The 17,811-nt window shown below is 37.8% G+C and overlaps 2 protein-coding genes across 2 annotated transcripts in view; one reads left to right on the top strand and one right to left on the bottom strand.

The window, feature by feature from the left end:
* LOC127655584 (germ cell-specific gene 1-like protein) overlaps positions 1 to 17,811 on the top strand; it is a 43,060-nt gene that overhangs the window by 3,801 nt on the left and 21,448 nt on the right. The gene's annotated exons all lie outside the window — the stretch shown is intronic.
* LOC127656221 (visinin-like) lies at positions 7,587 to 12,834 on the bottom strand. Its single transcript, XM_052144426.1, has 3 exons — positions 12,143 to 12,834; positions 9,373 to 9,484; positions 7,587 to 8,252 (listed from the first exon to the last, which is right to left on the bottom strand). The coding sequence occupies exons 1-3, from the start codon at positions 12,521 to 12,523 to the stop codon at positions 8,167 to 8,169; spliced, it is 579 nt and encodes a 192-aa protein (XP_052000386.1). The 5' UTR covers positions 12,524 to 12,834; the 3' UTR covers positions 7,587 to 8,166.

Below are 17,811 nucleotides of genomic sequence, written 5' to 3'. Positions count from 1 at the left end.
TCTCCTCCTGACTGGAGGCTCGGTGTCTGCTTTTATGCCGCTCTCCTCGTGCTCACTGGAATTAGAGACAGGTGTTAGGCATAATTTAGCTCAGGTGTAAGCGCCCTTACCGCTTTCCTCTCCCGGACGGGCGCTTGACCACGCCCCCGCTGCCACAGTATCTTATTTAGGTTTGTAAATGTTGTTTGTAAATTAGATGTGTATTTTGTCTTACTGTACTGGCAGAGTTTTTATAGTCAAAACAATGTTACAAATTAATTTATACAGCATCCATTCAGTAATCTGTAGTGGAATACATTTCAAAAGTAACCCTCCCAACCCTTGTTGCCTGTAACTCATGTCTTTTCCTTTAGCCCTCAATTAATTGGCTGGCATGGGTTTCTTTTATTTGCTGCATGGTTGCTGCAGTTATGACCCTTAATTCTTACACCAAAACAGTTATTGAGCTCCATCACTGGCAGAAGCTTCGACTAGAAGAGGCCTGTGCTACAAGCCATGCTCCATTTTATGATGATGTGGTCCCAGGTGGTGGGCTGTACTCTGTCAGTGGCAGAATAGACTCTACGTGGGCATCAGATTGGAGCAAGGGAATGGTGAGAGAAGGCAATGTGCCCACCCTGGTAATAGTTGGTGGGTGTGGACCAGATGCATGCGAGGACTGCGAGAGAGAGAGAGAGGGATCAGATGAAAGAGGCCATGAAGAGAACAGACTCTCCTTGCTAAAAGAGTGCATTGTGATATGGGATTACATCTGAGTTCATGATCTGTATTTACAACAATGGCCTTGTATGTTTTGCTTGCCCTGTTAATTACATTTTTTATAATTTATAGAGGATATTTTCAGGCATATAAATTATGTGGCTGAAATTCAGTCTCATGAGTGCAAAGATGTGTTCAAGAGATTTAGAGAGATGGTAGGTGTGAGACAGGTGTTACCCGTAAATCAAGCAATAAATGGATTTCCAAGTGTAAAGAATCTGGGCAATTGTATCTATATATTGAAGAGTATGAGTCTCTTGAGTGGATTAAACTATGATTGTGTCAGATTATGAAATCTGTGTTTTGCAATGGTCTCATTTGTTATATTTTATTATTATATTTATTATATTATTTAGGATACTCAATACATATAGCAATTTGTAAATGAAAACCTAAAGCTTAAAGGGATAGTTCACCCAAAATTGAAAATTCTCTCATCATTTACTCCTCATGCCATCCCAGATGTGCATTACTTTCTTTCTTCTGCTGAACACAAAAAAGATTTTTAGAAGAATATTTCTGCTCTGTAGGTCCATATAATGCAAGTGAAAGGTGGCCAGAACTTTGAATCTCCAAAAAGCACATAAAACAGCATAAAAGTAATCCATATGACTCCAGTGGTTAAATCTATATCTTTAGAAGAGATATGATAAGTGTGGGTGAGAAACGGATCATTATTTAAGTCCTTTATTATTTTGTTCTCCCTGCCCAGTAGGTGGCGATATGATCAAAGAATGTGAATTGCCAAAAACAAAAGAAGAAAAAGTAAAAGTTGAGATTTATATGCATGTATGAGATGAAAAATATCTTAATTTGTGTTCAGCAAAAGAAAGAAAATCATACACATCTGGGATGGCATTAGGGTGAGTAGAGAATTTACATTTTTGGGTGAACTATCCCTTTACATAGCCAATGGCAATGTAAAACAAATTTGTTCATATGTTGTAGTAAACTATTTGAATGCTGCTTCATCTCTGCTTTGCAATGAGACTCATTGAATGTGACAGGGAGCTGTTAGCGTAACCAAAATACAAATGAAAATTCTTGTATTTTTGATCAGATTTATTTAAAAGCATGAGGAAGCTGTGGGCTTTTGGGTGAATTTGATATTTCTTTATTTCTTTTCTCTCTCTCTCTCTCTCTCTCTCTCTCTCTCTCTCTCTCTCTCTCTCTCTCTCTATTTTTTTTTTTATTATTATTTTTTTTATGTTTCTTTCTTACAAGATGTTCTCATGGACCTACAGTAAAGCCCTATAGCCATCACACATTTGTTCATCTGTGTAAATAATTATGTACAATTTTTATTATCTTTTCCTGTGCTTTTCATTATTACAGTTTGTGTTTAAATCTAGTACTATTACGTAAACTAAAAAGGATACACTTTCAAAACTCTTACTACAAGACTCCAAATTGATCATACATGCGACGCAGCTTGTCTTCATTGAAAACCTTCTATTGTGCATTCATTATGGTCGTAAATATTTACTTCCACACAAAAAATGTCAAAACAAATGTTTTTGCTATGTGAAATGGAAACAATTGTTTTAATTGCCTTTTTTAATATAGTAATTTTTCCAACCTTTAAATAGCAAGATACATATCTAAATTGCCTTTAAAGATGCTGACAAATGTTTACATTGGATGTCAAGTTAGGCAATACACATTAATGACATGTCAAATTTAGAAAATCCAAAATTGTACAAATATCTAATCACTGTGTAATCATTGCAACCATTAAATGGTGTGATCAATGATAATATGATACTGACATGGGGTTTTTCTGTCAATTCAGAGTGTTGATTATATTCAATGTAATGGATACTGTAAGAACTGTGAAACATGCAGTAATTCCATATACTGCATAGGTCTATTACTTTACTGTAACTGTAAATATATATTATATTGCATATCTATCAGACTTTCAGGTAAATTTGTAAAATCTTATTATTGACTTGACAGTGAATCTGTTTTTTATATGGTTAGGCACGTGTTTACCACATGGCCAACAGTGATGCCTGGAATTCACTTTATACAATTGTTCCCTCTGCCTCCAGGCCTTTGATGGGAACCATTAGCCACCTCTTTTATGGGGACCATGCCCACTTTTTTGACAACTCTGACAGGTCTTTTCTCCCATTTTTTTCTCCCTGCTCCATGTTGCTCTCAGTTTCACCCATGCACTTTTACATAACCATTGTGATTCTCATGTGAAAAAAGACAATTATGTTACACGAATTCATTATGTTTGGTGATGCTGTTTCAAACATGCAATTTTACTATTTCAAACATTTACAATAATTAAACTTGTATAACATTTACATTTACATTTATGCATTTGGCAGATGCTTTTATCCAAAGCGACTTACAGTGCAATTATTACAGGGACAATCCCGCCGGAGCAACCTGGAGTTAAGTGCCTTGCTCAAGGACACAATGGTGGTGGCTGTGGGGTTCGAACCCCACAGCCACAGTATAATAATTTATACCTGTGTAAAATCTAAAGGGTTTAAATGGTTCCAGATGGTTTGTTTATTAAATTATATTTCTAATAAAACAAAAGCAAATTAAATGTTTGTGGAATGGATTGTGAAAGACAAGTACTTAAATAAAAGGTATGAAACGCTGGTTAGGTGTGGTGAAAAAGTTTGTGGTTATTGCAAAATGTTAAAAATTGAGAGAACTGCATTTTTGATAACTTGTTTGATTTAATTTGTATCCATTTGAATTAATTTCTATTTTTAAATAATTACGTACTTACAGTACTTGCAGGACAGTTTAATATAAAATGTGAACAATCTGTTGTTCTTTGCATAATTCCTTATTTTTCAACCGGTATTGGTCTTTTAGTTAATTATAACAATGTTAAATATGGGCAGGAGCAGAAGATATAGAAAATACACAAAAAGAGGAATGGATAGATGAAGCAGTTGGAGATTTTGAAGTCTTCTCTCGAATGTTAGATAAATGATTATGTAAGTAATCCAAATTTGGACTAACACAGTGAGAGAAGAAACAGTCAGTAAACATGAAGTGCTCTTTAGATATCTTTAACACACTCAAACAAATATCACAATCCTTTCATTTAATGTACCTGTGTTCTCAAGCATCATTTTGTTTTGTAATTCTGTCTGGCCCAACTTTGCGGTTGAACACACAAAGATAATCCAGGATTAAGGGTAAATATTGCCAGAAGGCTGTTAACCCTCTTCGCGCTTTAGCAGACAGTTAGAGATAAACGTGCTGGCAATTCTAGCAGTTGCCTTGAACTGTTTACCCACATAAATAATGACACTGAGAGGGTTACTTTCAAACAGGGGCGTGTCTAGAGCATTTTCAGTGGGGGGGCCATGCTGGGGCACTGCCTCCAAACGGGGTGGCCGCCAGTGACCAAAAACAAAAAGCTAAATTCTACAGTATATTACGTAAATCCTATTGATTTTATTGTTTTTTTTTTTAACTTGAATAAAGTTACTTGTAAACAAATGTAGTAATAAAGCACATTTTTGATTAATTTAGTTTTTTGTCATCCCTGTATATATCCATTAAGTTAAATTTGAGAGCCAGTGTTTATTATTTTTAGTGTTTTCATAAAACTAACAAGTTTATAAAATAAAAGCAATTTTAATAATGAGCCATTTTAAAAACAGAAACGATGTCAACTATTTTCTTTTAATTAGTTTGGCCATTACAATATACAGTAGTTTTATTCACAATCTCTTTCAAATAATAATAATAAAAAAATTCCCCCCACTTTAATAATTCAAATGGTTTGGCCAAAACATCATAGTGTTTCATTCAACATTTCTTTCAGATTAATTTACAAAAAAGCTGAGTAACACAGAGTTAAAGTTTTAGCACTGTAACAGTTCAAATGAAAACACCACAGTTTAAAAATAAAATATGGAACCATTACATTGTGCTCTGCTAATATATTAAAGAACCGTCTTTAGTTTAGAAACAATAAAAACAGTAGCAGAAAGAGAGGAAAACAGTCGAAAAAGAAAGAAGGCAGACCTCAACTAAAACAGCTGGATTCTTCTGTTTCGGTGGTGACTGGCAAGCTCAACATTATTATTTATAATGGTTGCAGAGTTATTATCTATATTGATTAAAAATAATGGTATTGAAGGTATTTCAGTGTTGGATAGACATATACTTTTAAGTCAGTTTGCTGACGATACAACATTGTTTCTAAAGAATGAATATCAAATTCCATTAGCTTTACATTCGATTAACCAGTTTTCTAAAGCTTCGGGGCAACATTTAAACCTAAAAAAATGTGTAATGTTAACACTGCATGAGTTTCCTTTGCAGTCATTATCTAATATACAAATTAAAAGGGAAGTTAAATATTTGGGGATTATTATTTCTAAAGATAAAGATGTTATGGAGAATAAAAATGTGTTGAATAACATAGATAAATGTAAGTCCATATTGAATAGATGGCTGCAGAGGGATCTTACAATTTTTGGAAGGGTTCTTTTATCTAAAATGGATAGTTTGTCCAGACTCATCTATCCAGCCTTCTCCGTGTCCATATCGACACGAATGATTAAATTAATAAATAAGGTGAATTTTAAATTTATTGTCAGTACATTAGAAAGGAGGACATGATTAAAAAATATGAAGACGGTGGGGTGAATGCTATCGATTTTGACATTATGAATGGTGTTTTGAAATTGAAATGGTTAAAATCCTTCATTCAAAATAGCCACTCCTTTTGGTTTATTGTCCCCAATGCTATCTTTAACAAACTGGGGGAATACACTTTCTGTTATGTTGTGACTTTGAGTGCACCTCGTTACCAGATAAACTTTCAGCCTTCCATCAGCAAGTGCTGCTCTATTGGAAACTATTGTTCAAACATAACTTCACTCCTCACAACACTCCAGTTTGGAATAGTAGATATATAATATTTGGCAGAAAATCTGTATATCTTGAGGAATGGATATCTAAAGGGATTTGGGCTATTGCCCATTTCTTGGATGATAATGGAAATTTGTTACTGTATAGAGTTTTGTGAGAAATTCCAAGTACAGTGTACCGTTAATATGTTTAATAGAATGATTAGAGCTATACCAATTCCGTTAAGATTAATGGTTAAAGAAGACATGTTGTACTCCAAAATCTCCCCAGTACTGAGACAGCTCTCCTTAGATGGTTATGATTTTTGTGATAAAAAATGTACAAATAGAGTCATTAGAATTTTTTTTTTACAGGCTTATTACCCAAACCCAATTAGACGGGAATACGTGCTTAAAGATTTTGAAAAGGTTGAAATAAAAAAAATTAGGAAAAATGATTTGTCTTTTCCTCTCCCTCCTAAAGCTAAGGAGGTGAACTTCAAAATTTTAAATTAGATTTATCCTACTAAAGAATTTTAAATTTAATTTTGATGTGAATAATTGTGTTTTTTGTGAAACAAATATTGAAAATCTAGAGCATGTCTTTGATTGTGATCTGGTGTAACCCTTTTGGAGTGAGGTGCAGAACTGGTTAAGGTCTAGGAGGGTTGAACTCCCACCTTTCACGTGGAAGTTAATTAGGTTTGGTGTTTGTCTGGAAAACAAAGATTGTGATTTTGTTATTAATTTCTTGTTATGTTTTGGAAAGGTTTTTCATTCATAAATGCAGATGGTTTAAATCTAAACCCAACTTTAATCACTGGATGAATGAGGTTAAACTCTTGTGCAAATCTTTAAAATTTGTTAAAAATCAGAAAGCCCTTAAACTGATTTCTCTTTTGGATATGTTTAAATTAATTTAAAAAGTCCCTTTTTATTTATTTTTTCATTTTATTTATTTTTATTTTTTTTCTATTTAATTATTGGTTTGTTCATAGTGTGTTTTCTGTTCTTTGTACTAGCTATGCTCAACCTATGGCTGAACAATTGAGGTTATATTCAGAGATTTGTTGATGTACCTTGTTTGTTTGTGTTGTTGAAGGATAACAGTAGTTATTTGAGAAAATTGTTATGTATATTTTGATAAGTCACTTGTGATTTGTATCCTTTTTTTGGCAATAAAGATGACTTTATTAAGCTTTAAAAAAAAAAAAACTTCTTTGAATCACGAATTTCAGTAGAGTCTATAAACTGATTGGCTGTAAAATGAACCAATCACATGACGTCTTATAGGGGGGCACCTGGGGTGGCTAATCGAATTTCAGGGGAATTCGTAGCCACGTCACCACGTAGACCCACCCCTGCTTTCAAAATCTATTCCACTACAGATTACAGGATTTTTAGATATTTTTACAGGAAAACAATACACAGATTATTATCAAGAATATGATTTTTGCCCTAATAGCAAACGTCTTATTTGAAAAAAATAAATTATGATCCGATGTGAATTTTCTTAAAAAAAAATTTTATCGTGTCTGGTAACATGAGCATGTAAAACGCTAGAAATAGCATTTTAGCTTTTAAGGTTTATTTCTATTTTATCTGCTCCAAACTTCAAACGTTCTTCAAATGTACTTCTCTGTCTGCTCGTATGAATGTAACACATCATAAGAAAGTGTTGCACTGCAGTTCAAATGCACTTTGGATCACGTCATTTATATGTATAAATGTTTTCCATCTGAATGGACTAAATATTAAATGAAACAAATCACAATAAAATGCAAAGTAATCTCTTCAGTAATCAAAATACTTTTTGAATGTAACTGTATTCTAAATACCAATTATTTAAATTGTAACTTTAGTGGAAATAATTTTGTATTTTAAATACGTAATCCTGTTACATGTATTCCGTTACTCCTCAAACCTGATTACACACAATTGCATACTCAAACACAAAAGATAGAGAGATTAATAATATATTTTACAGTTTCAGTTTTATTCCACAGCACACAAGGTCTCATCAAAAGGACAAAACAAAACAAAACATGCATGATATAAATGGCAAAAGTGATTTAAATCTTTTAATTTTTTTAACACAGCCTAGTGGCTTAACCTGTCTTTTTTGGATTTGAATATTTACATGACAAATTACAGGAGTTATTATCTTTCTCATATTAAATTAAACTCAACTCTATGCATTGAGCATAGTAAAGCATTGTTACATTTTTCACACATTTTAAAGTATTTTTATCACAATGGTATTTTCCCAAAAGAGATGCATTTTAATCACATGTGTGCTGACATTTAATAAAATAAACTATAAACTATCCTTCCACTGCTATCGTGTCTTATTGTGAGGCCTCTCTCAAATACATTGTAATAAATCAGCTGTCAGATAATATTCACAAAATGGTGAATGTAGCCCTAATACAAGAAAACTGTCAGGTATTCAGATTTAATGGGTGAAGGTTAATTACAGACTAAATGAAAAGTAAAGGGAGGAAAGCAAATGGCCAGAGGAAACAGCATGAAAGCAAATAAATAATTGTATTGTTCTCTTTTTCTACTTTTTGGGCTCATACTGAATGAGGTGCAGAGCACCTTCACTGTCAAGAATGCCCTGAATAAACTCCCCCTCAGCCAACCTTTCTGTAAGAGAGATAGAAAGACATACAATGAGAAAGAACCCTCAAACAGTTATGAATTTAGGAAAGGAAGCATGTTAAAGTAAAATGTTTGACATTTTTCCTTTTATCTGTTAATTAATTTATCTGTTAACTCAAAATAATATATTTTTTTAAAATAGGGAAACATGTAATCATTCATATTAGTTAAATTAATTAGAACTCTTTACCATTAAGTTGAATAGTGGAGTTTGAGATTAAAGAACAGGTTTGAGAACAGGAACTTAAATTTGACTGAATGGGCAGGGGGTTTCTATTTCCTTGCATATTTTGCATGGCACACAACAGTGAGAGTAACAATTTGAAGTTAATTGCCATTAAAATGTATGAATTAGTGTAGTCACTATTTTCAAGTTAAGGGTAACATACATGTGCTGTACAAAATTAAAATCTGAAAGTTTTATTACTTTAAAACAAATATGTAACTGATTGCTTAAATTTTTTAGTTCTTCAAGTTATAGTTAGAACTAGCTAGTTACGTTCACTCTAGTTGAAGTTTTTAAGTTGAGCTTACATGGAAATCTTAAAGTCAGCCAAATTGTTACATTTAATTAATTGCCATGTGTGAGCTACTTAATATATCAAGCAATTAACAAGTTCAACTTAAACTTCTTATCTTAAAATATTTGATGTAACTGGTTACATCAAATGTGACTGCCACACATTTTTGGAATTCTGCCAATGTATTAGGGTTTACATTGAAAAGAATAAGAATAAAGAATCGTTCACTCAAAAATGAAAATTAGGTATATAATTTACTCACCCTCATGTCATTCCAAACCCGTAAAAATAACCCGGTCCATCATTTTAATTCAATGGCAGTTGATAGTGACTCACTTTAAAGATAAAAAGAACCCATATGTATCATAAAAATAGTCAGTAAAACTCATGCATCATATTCCAAGTCTTCGGAAGGAATGATGAGGCACAAAAGCTAAAGGTAAGTAATTTTTAGAGAAAATCTTGATGTCCGTGGCACACGTGGCACACATGAGAACTTGCGTCATCTTTCAGTATACCTATGGGCTTGAAACAACGTGAGGGTGGGTTTTCATTTTTGCTGAACTACTCCTTTAAAATCTTACCATCATCATTCTTGTTAAAGAAAGACCACAGCTTGTCTGCTCTCTTTTCTGGAGTGTTCTCATCTGCTGGAAGCTTTTCTTGTTCCTCTTTGGGGATCAGCTTAAAGATAGCCTGAGGATTATAAAGATGGAAGAGAAGTCCAGGTAAGGAGAGAGCAAAGAAAAACAGAATGATGTCAAAACTGATTTTCTAAGAGATGATACCAGTGCAGATTTCAGAGCTCTTTCAATTAGATTTTCTGCTTGATATACTCAGAGGAAAGTAAAATAGTCAACATTTTGGTTCATTACTATATGTTCATAACCACTTTTGAATGATTTAAATTCAAAACATATACTGTATATTAATTACATTAGAACCCTTCCTCTGGATTCTGGATATATAAATGTCTTAGTGGTGGTCATAGATGTAATGGTCTATTTTTTTGTAGATTTTTAGTTGTTTTTATGCCTATGATTATACAGGATATGATGATAAAATTACAGAAAATTACTAGAACCTGCATGGCCTGCACAATCAACACTGTTAAATGTGTCAGGAGCATCTGAGCTAACTACTCTTTGACTCTATGGACAATGTAAAGAACCATGTTGGTGACACTTAGTCCCTCGTTAAAGTCAGTCGTTACTTAGATGTTTCAAATGAATGACCATCTGCAGCTCTGAAAATGCTTGTCCTCATTACCACTCATGCTAAGGATAATCTCCATAGACTTTAGTTTCACTTTACCAGAGCTGACCTGGATCTTTTGGAGTGAGCTAAAGAGGCATTTATCTTAGACATGTAAAACACATAAGAATAAAACAGATTAGCGGCAGAGCCAAAGCTTTTGGCCTCAGAGCAGCTCTTCAATCTTTAATGCTCTTTTATTTGCAGTCTCTGGCACAATGACAGAGACATATTTACAGGTACATTTTATTTATACTTGTACACAGACATCTACAACGTAATCACAAAGTTTGTCAACTGTTGACAATGAATTGTAATCCAATATTCTGACCAAATTTTGCCTACTTCCTAAATGTTTTTAACCTTGATTCAAGTCAGAAATATTTAATTTAACATAATTTAACATCACTAAATCAACCTGACTGCAATAGTTTACACCAACAAAACTATATTTAAGGGTTAGATCAATTAGAAATAGCTCCTTAAGATACAAAATTGCAGGTTACCACTTTTTCAAAGTATAATCAAGGATGTTAATAAAAAACAAAAAATAACTTTAAAAAATGAATTTAAAAACTGATTTTTGCTGTGTGTTATATGTCAGAATGTAATTTATTTTTATTAGAAGTCCAAAATAATCTATATCACATCTTTTCATTTAAAATCATGCCATCTTTTCAAAACCGTCTTTTCATTGTCCAATGAATTGTTACCTTAAGGAACTATATTTCTACCTCACTCATAAAATTTGTTTTGTTGGTGTGGATTAGTAGTAGTCAGGTCGTAATTTTTCACTTGAATCAAACCAATTAATTTAGATGATACCACATGAAGCACAGTTTTTGAGTAAAATTGTTTTAGTGTATGGTGATCTGCTGAAGCAGACATAACCCTTCGTTTGACTGTAATTCAGTATTGTATTTGTGTCTATCCCTTACAGAATCGTTTTCATTAGCGTCAATATAAATATGGCGTCTATACTCTGACAAATGTCTGGGGTTTTACTGCACTCTTATTGCTAAGCATATGCATTGTGAAATCCAACATCAAGCGTTTACTTGACATAATTTTGTTGTTCAAATGTATTAAAAGATAGCTTTAACATCAGAGTTGTATGTATTTTTAATTTGTATTCTTTGCTTTACATTACTTCTTTTCTGGACTGATGGATATAAACCTAATAGATATCTGTGATTTAAATGACTTATTCCCAATGTTTATATAATCAATTAAATGATTTGACCCATTTACCCAGCATCTTTCTAAATAAAGTCCCCCCCCCCCCCCCCCCAAGACAAGACAAGACAAGACAAGACAAAACAAAGGTCATAAGACATGCGACTACTTTCTTCTTACTGAGGCCTTGTGTTCAAAAAGGCAAGCAGGAATATTGTTTTGATTTAATATAAAGAGAATATGTGTGATGTGCGAGCCCTAGAAAGATTGGTCAGCAAGAGTACTGTATAGGGGCAAGTTGTCACAATTTTTGATTTCAGGTACTACACAGTTTTCAATTAAAACTCTAGCAGTGTTTTTGTATGTTGGCTTCAGACATTTAGTTCAAAACTAGTTCCAATAAAATGCCAATTCAAATTCCAATATCCCATATTTTTGTAATAACTGCAAAACTACATAATAAAATTACAATATTTGCTGGACAAAACTTTATATTTTTGTACATTATCTGGTAAATGTTTTATTTTTCACAAATTGTTCTGTTTCATATTTGGTTTACTGTTTTAAAGCCTATAATAGGTTGTTTAATGGTAGGTTCCATTGAAACAACATCCCCATATAGTGCAACAACATGCACCAATAGCAGGTTAATGTATGTTCAATGAACTGTATCTTTTTTTCCTGGCCAATAACAGTTAAAATATTCAATTGTGTTTTTGTAGCCAAGACTTGCCTATAAAGAACTTGACTTTCAAAAATAAACGTACCCTTAGAAATATTTATTGGAGTGTGACAAATAGCTCCAGTTTCACAGATATAGCAAACATATCATTTGTACACTGATTTTGAAAGGATGCCACACAACTGTGCCACACATGCTTCATATTTAAGAAGTTCTAGCTTATATTTTATAAAGCGACCTACCAGGCAGATGTCTCCCACTTCTGATTTGGTGATGTAGCCATTCTTGTCAACATCAAAGAGCGAGAAGGCCCACTCCAGCTTACGCTCTGTCTTTCCAGTTGATGTCATATGCAGAGCGATAATGTATTCCTTGAAATCCAGTGTTCCATCGTCATTCGTGTCAAAGGAGCGGAAGACGTGCTGGGCGTAAGATGTGGTGTCACTTTCTGGGAAGAAGCGATCGTAGATCATTTTAAATTCTTCTGGTGTGATACGGCCCGATGGGCACTGCTTCTGGAAATTCTCATACCACTGCGACAGCTCATTCTCTGAGAATTTTGTTGTAAGTTTCAGATCCTCCAGGATCTCCTTAGACATAGCACTGCTTTTGGCATTCCCCATTGTTGACTGGTTGAGAGCTCAGGCAGGGACTCAAGCAAGCAAAGTCTTGTTCTTCAGGTCTTCCTCTCCCAACCAGAGACACAACAAATTATTTATTTGATATTATCTAGATTCTCCTTTTGTTTCTCTCTTTTGGTGAGCGCCTTTAATTTTGTCCCATATAAATCTTAGTGCTTAGATCTGCCTTGAAATATGACAGATGGATGAATGGATTGGAGTCAGAGTATAGAGTAAAGAATGTTAGTCTTAATAGAGGAAGAACTGCATCTGTTGTAAAGTGCCCTGAGAATGAAGCTCTCAGATGTATAGGGAAGAATGACGCACAGATTGATGACGGAGGCAAAGATGGATGGATGCCTGGTGATGGATGGGTAAGTGGGGGTGGAGCAGGTGAACTTAGGTTGTTACCTTTGAACGCAGATTTAAGTCCTTCAAGAAGGATTTAACATGGCTGAGCATCAGAGCCCCAAATCAACAGCTCTGGACTATCCCTTTACAATTATAGTCCTTGTCCAGAGTATACAACATCAGATACAATCTGTCTGTCTGTCTGTCTGTCTGTCTGTCTGTCTGTCTACAAAGCAGAATTGAAACTTACTTCTTTATCAAACATAAGTAACACCACATTTTCCTGTTCACTAATCGGAATGTTGCCCATTATAGAATATTTCTGACTTGTTGACCTCAACTTTGATCCTTTGGCAACATAATTGTAAGTTTAAGTGTTTGTCTGTGGTTCATTCCTGGGTCATAAACTGTTAAGGATACACATAGTCATTCCTCGTCATGTTCTGTTCAGTGATTAGAGTGCTGTAGCAGCTGTGTTTACATTAATAAGAAAATATAATTAGATTGGCCATTGATTGAAAACTGAGATCTACGTATGTGACATGCAGCTTCATTCTGTTTGGTCATTCTAAATACATGCTGGCAGCACTTTAGCCATATTGTATAATTAACAGAGATTAACCTTTTCTTCTGGGCTTTTTCTGGCCATGTCCACACCTCTTCTTTGGTAAGATCTTAGTATCACCTACCACATGTTTTCATGAAATTGATATCACAGTTTCTGTTGTAAAGCTCAAACACTTATTTAATGTTTAGAATAGGCAATGATATTTACCAGTGTGTGACACTTCGTGCAAACAGGCATTTAAGAATTGATAGTGTTTTCAATGTTAACAAGGCTACTCCCCTATTAACCTTTCACATTTAATTAGCTTTTTTCCCTGTCCCTTTCAAAAATGATTCCTCCTATCTTGTCTCAAATTGAGATCTTAAGCTGCATTGTAAATGTTCCAAAACATTCATTTGATACAGGTCTGCCCTACTTTTAACCAGCCTGGATTTATTTACCTCCCTTGGAAACACCAGACAGAACTCATAGTCTTCCCCCTTTAAGCGCAGAGATTTTGTCTGTGCTATTCCAGGAATTCCATGAGTACACGTCTATTGGATTAACTGTTAGATTCAATTACAATGTGCCAACCTGTGTGAGTGTGGTTTTATGTCAGTAGACAAAATGCAAATGATAACATAATAAACAACCACAACAAGAGCAATAATACAACATTTTGTAAAAATACAATCAAATATCCTTCTAACTTAGTCAAATTCCACCCTCTCAAAGATAAATTCATACATGAAAGACCAAATTTGCGAGTTCCACCCAGGGCCATAGCAATGGGGTGAAAGGTGATACCGATTCTTGGGGCCCACAGATCCAAGGGGGCCCCACAACAAATTTTCAACTGTAGTTATTTAATAGGAAAGGGGCCCTGACCAATAACAGCTAGGGTGTCCATAATACCTTGCTACAGCCCTGGTTCCACCTCTAACCTTTCTGTGTATTTGTCTAAAGGTGCGGACAAGTAGTTCGCACTTGATTCACTCCCATTCATCTCATCTGAACACGGGAGACCGGAAAAGCAAGCTCATGCTAAACAATTTTGCATTCCGCTGTGCTTGAAAGTTCAAGTTTGGTGAACTCTGACCTGCAAATTTGTATGATGACAAGACGTGTGACCAATACATGATCAAGACTTCACACATTGACATCTTGCCTTAAAATAAAGAATTGATTTACATTTACATGAAAAAATACATGTTCCCCTTCTGTTACTCACTTGACGTGTTGATTGTAGTGACACAGGGGGCTTCTTTCGGAAGCCTCAGATACAACTGAATATGAAAAAGGCCAATAAAAAATTGGCAAACAGAATTTGCATGTCCGCCCCGGACATCACGGGTATAAAAGCGGGGATCATGCATCTGTTCAGTCAGATTCTTTCTTCGGTGCCGACCGGTTGTTTGATCAGCGAGCTGAGAAACTCACTACTGTTCCACTCACCTCTAAGAGCATTGCTGTTGGATCCTACGGTGCATTACCAGCGGCTTTCTCCATTCTCTGCACGGCAGTGCAGTCCACGCCTTGGGCACTTCGACAGCGTTTCCTAAAAGAGTTTGTTTCCTCTAAAAGTGTAAGCACACTGGCGTTGAACATCTTTTTAAAGACGCGTCTTTTTTAATATGCCTTTCCACCTTTGTGTAGTTCCTGGATGCGGTAGATATCTCTCAGATTTTTTTATATATGCTGCCTCACGTGTATGGGCTGCGATCACACTGAGGAATCTTTTATGAACGGTTCATGTTCTCATTGTGGCAACGTTGCGGTCATGGCTTTCCTTCCTTAAAGGAAATGCCTCTCCAGCCACCCCCCGCATCACGCCTTCTTCCCACGGGATTGAGGCCGACCCGGCTGACGATGGAGGCGATTTGGGGAGTTCGGCGGGCGTGGTTTCGCCGGGTAAATCCCCGCGGACCACCCACCCCCCCTGCACGCTTATTTGCTTCCATCCGGGCTCGATATGAGACCGGCTCAACCCACTGTCAGCCGATGTCTCCTTCAGACGCCCCGAGCTGGATGAGAATATCGCCGTTGCATCGGCAAGTGTTGTGGCATCTGATGCTGAGGACTCCGACTGGGCTGCCACCTTCTGGTCTGCTCGGCCACTCTGAGACCGACGTGCAGATGTCCGGCATGCTTGCACAGGCCACCGAGAGCATTGGGCTGGACCTACTCAGGGAGCGAGATGACCTCTACAGAGTTGGCCTCTAGACCACTCCATCCCCCGGTGGAGGGCCGGCAGGGAAACCTTTTTCCACACCCCGACTGGGCTGTGGTACCCAAAAGAGCAGCTTCCTCACTCCTTCACTCACCGAGCCGGTGCTCACAAGCGCCGTTCTCACGGTGCCCTGGCATCACATTTTTACAGACAAAGTGGCACTATGGACGTAGCCCTTTCTCCTCCACATCCACAACTGTACCACATACACACCCCCTGCTGGCCGTTTCTGACGAATCCAGAGGACGCCTCACTAGGACCTCCTCAGTCACTAACTACCCTACCCTACCAGGTACGTGGAGCAAGGTAAGTGCTTTGAGTCTTTCCTCAGCACACATGCCTCAGGACGCAACTTTGCCTACCGACACAACACTACCTGCTCCCCACAACTCGCGAAGCCCCACCAGGTACGTCAAACGTGATCGTCCCTTAGTGCCCCCGCTTGGACCTTGGACACATAGCTTACGGCTTTCCAACCCATCACGCTGGCTGGCCAGGACATCCGACTTCGGCTACGTGATTCAGTGCACCAGGCACTCGCCCTGTTTCAGCGGTATCCACTCCACTCGGTTGCACAGCGAGAACTCCAGCACCCTACAGGCGGAACTCACAAACCTTCTACACAAAGACGCGATAGAGCCTGTCCCTCCAGCTGAGATGGTGAAGGGTTTCCATAGCCCTTACTTCATCGTACCCAAAAAAGGAGGTGGGTTGCAGCCAATCTTAGACCTGCGAGTTCTCAACCGGGCTTTGCACAAACATATTCTAACGTGTGTTCGGCATCAAGAATCGGTAGACCTGAAGGACGCCTACATCCACGTCTTGATTTTGCCCTTTCTACGGTTCGCATTCGAGGGCTGGGTGTACCAGTACAAGGTCCTCTGTTCGGCCTGTCCTTGTCCCCTCGCGTCTTCACGAAGGTTGCAGAGACCGCCCTTGCCCAGCTAAAGTAAGTGGGCATCCGCATACTCAACAACCTCGATGACTGGCTGATCTTAGCTCACTCTCGAGAAGCAATATGCGCTCACAGGGACCAGGTGCTCAGGCACCTCAGCCATTTAGGGCTTCAGGTTAACTGGGAAAAGAGCATGCTCTCGCTTCAGCACAGGCTTCGGACTCAAGTCGCGATATGGCATGGCGCCACGGCACATATCATGTGATCTTCACCCCCCTCTGCCATCAGTTATTCAATCCTTGGACAGACCTCTGTTTTCTACAGCAGCTGTCCAGATGCATCGTGGTCACCACAGAGGGTGCAAAGAGGGTTGGGGCGCCATGTGCAACAGGAATGCAGCTGCTGGTTCCTGGACAGGCCTGCGGTTACATTGGCACATCAACTGCCTATAGTTGCTGGCTGTATTTCTTAACCTGCGGAGGTTTCTCTCCGGCAAGCACTTCTTGATCCGGTCAGACAGCACCGCGAAGGTAGCGTACATAAATTGCCATGGTGCCATGCGCTCTCGTCACATGTCACAACTCGCACGCCATCTCTTCCTTTGGAGTCAGCACCGACTGAGGTTGCTACACGGCACTCATATCCCAGGTAGCCTCAACATGACAGCGGAGGCGCTGTCATGACAGGCTTCGCTCAACGGGGAGTGGTGGCTCCACCCCCAGGTAGTTCAGCTGCTCTGGGACCGTTATGGCAAAGCACAGGTAGACCTGTTCACTTCCCAAGAGAACTCCCACTGCCAGCTCTGGTACTCCCTCAGGTCAGAGGCAAGTCCCCTCGGGACAGATGCGCTAGCACACAGCTTGCCCCAGGGGCTGCGCAAGTACGCATTTCCCCCAGGTGCTGTGCAGAATCAGGGAGGACGAGGAACAAGTCACTCTAGTAGCCCCTTACTGGCCCACTCGGATTTGGTTCTCGGATCTTATGCGCCTCGCGACAGCACCTCCCTGGCGGGGCACCCTCTGGCATCCGCGCCCAGACCTCTGGAACCTCCACATCTGGCCCCTGGATGGGATGCGGAAGATCTAAGTGGTCTACCACAGAGGTGCATAGTCGGGTCAGTGCTCTCATTCCTACAGGAAAAGCTGGAGGGGCGGCTATAGTGGCCCACCACGATGCAGTGGACGGAAAGTCCCTAGGGAAGCATGACTTGATTATCAGGTTTCTAAGAGGCGCCTGGAGGGTGAATCCTCAAATACCATGTCTGTTCC

The sequence above is a fragment of the Xyrauchen texanus genome, chromosome 15 (assembly GCF_025860055.1).
Source record: "Xyrauchen texanus isolate HMW12.3.18 chromosome 15, RBS_HiC_50CHRs, whole genome shotgun sequence".
NCBI classification, from domain to species: Eukaryota; Metazoa; Chordata; class Actinopteri; order Cypriniformes; family Catostomidae; genus Xyrauchen; species Xyrauchen texanus.
This window is presented reverse-complemented; position numbering and strand designations above follow the sequence as displayed.

Coding starts and splice junctions, on each gene's coding strand:
- LOC127656221 (XM_052144426.1), bottom strand. CDS start 12,523: ATGGGGAATGCCAAAAGCAGTGCTATGTCTAAGGAGATCCTGGAGGAT. Junction 9,485..12,142: donor AAGTGGGAGACATCTGCCTG/GTAGGTCGCTTT, acceptor TATAATCCTCAG/GCTATCTTTAAGCTGATCCC. Junction 8,253..9,372: donor CTTTAACAAGAATGATGATG/GTAAGATTTTAA, acceptor TCTCTCTTACAG/AAAGGTTGGCTGAGGGGGAG.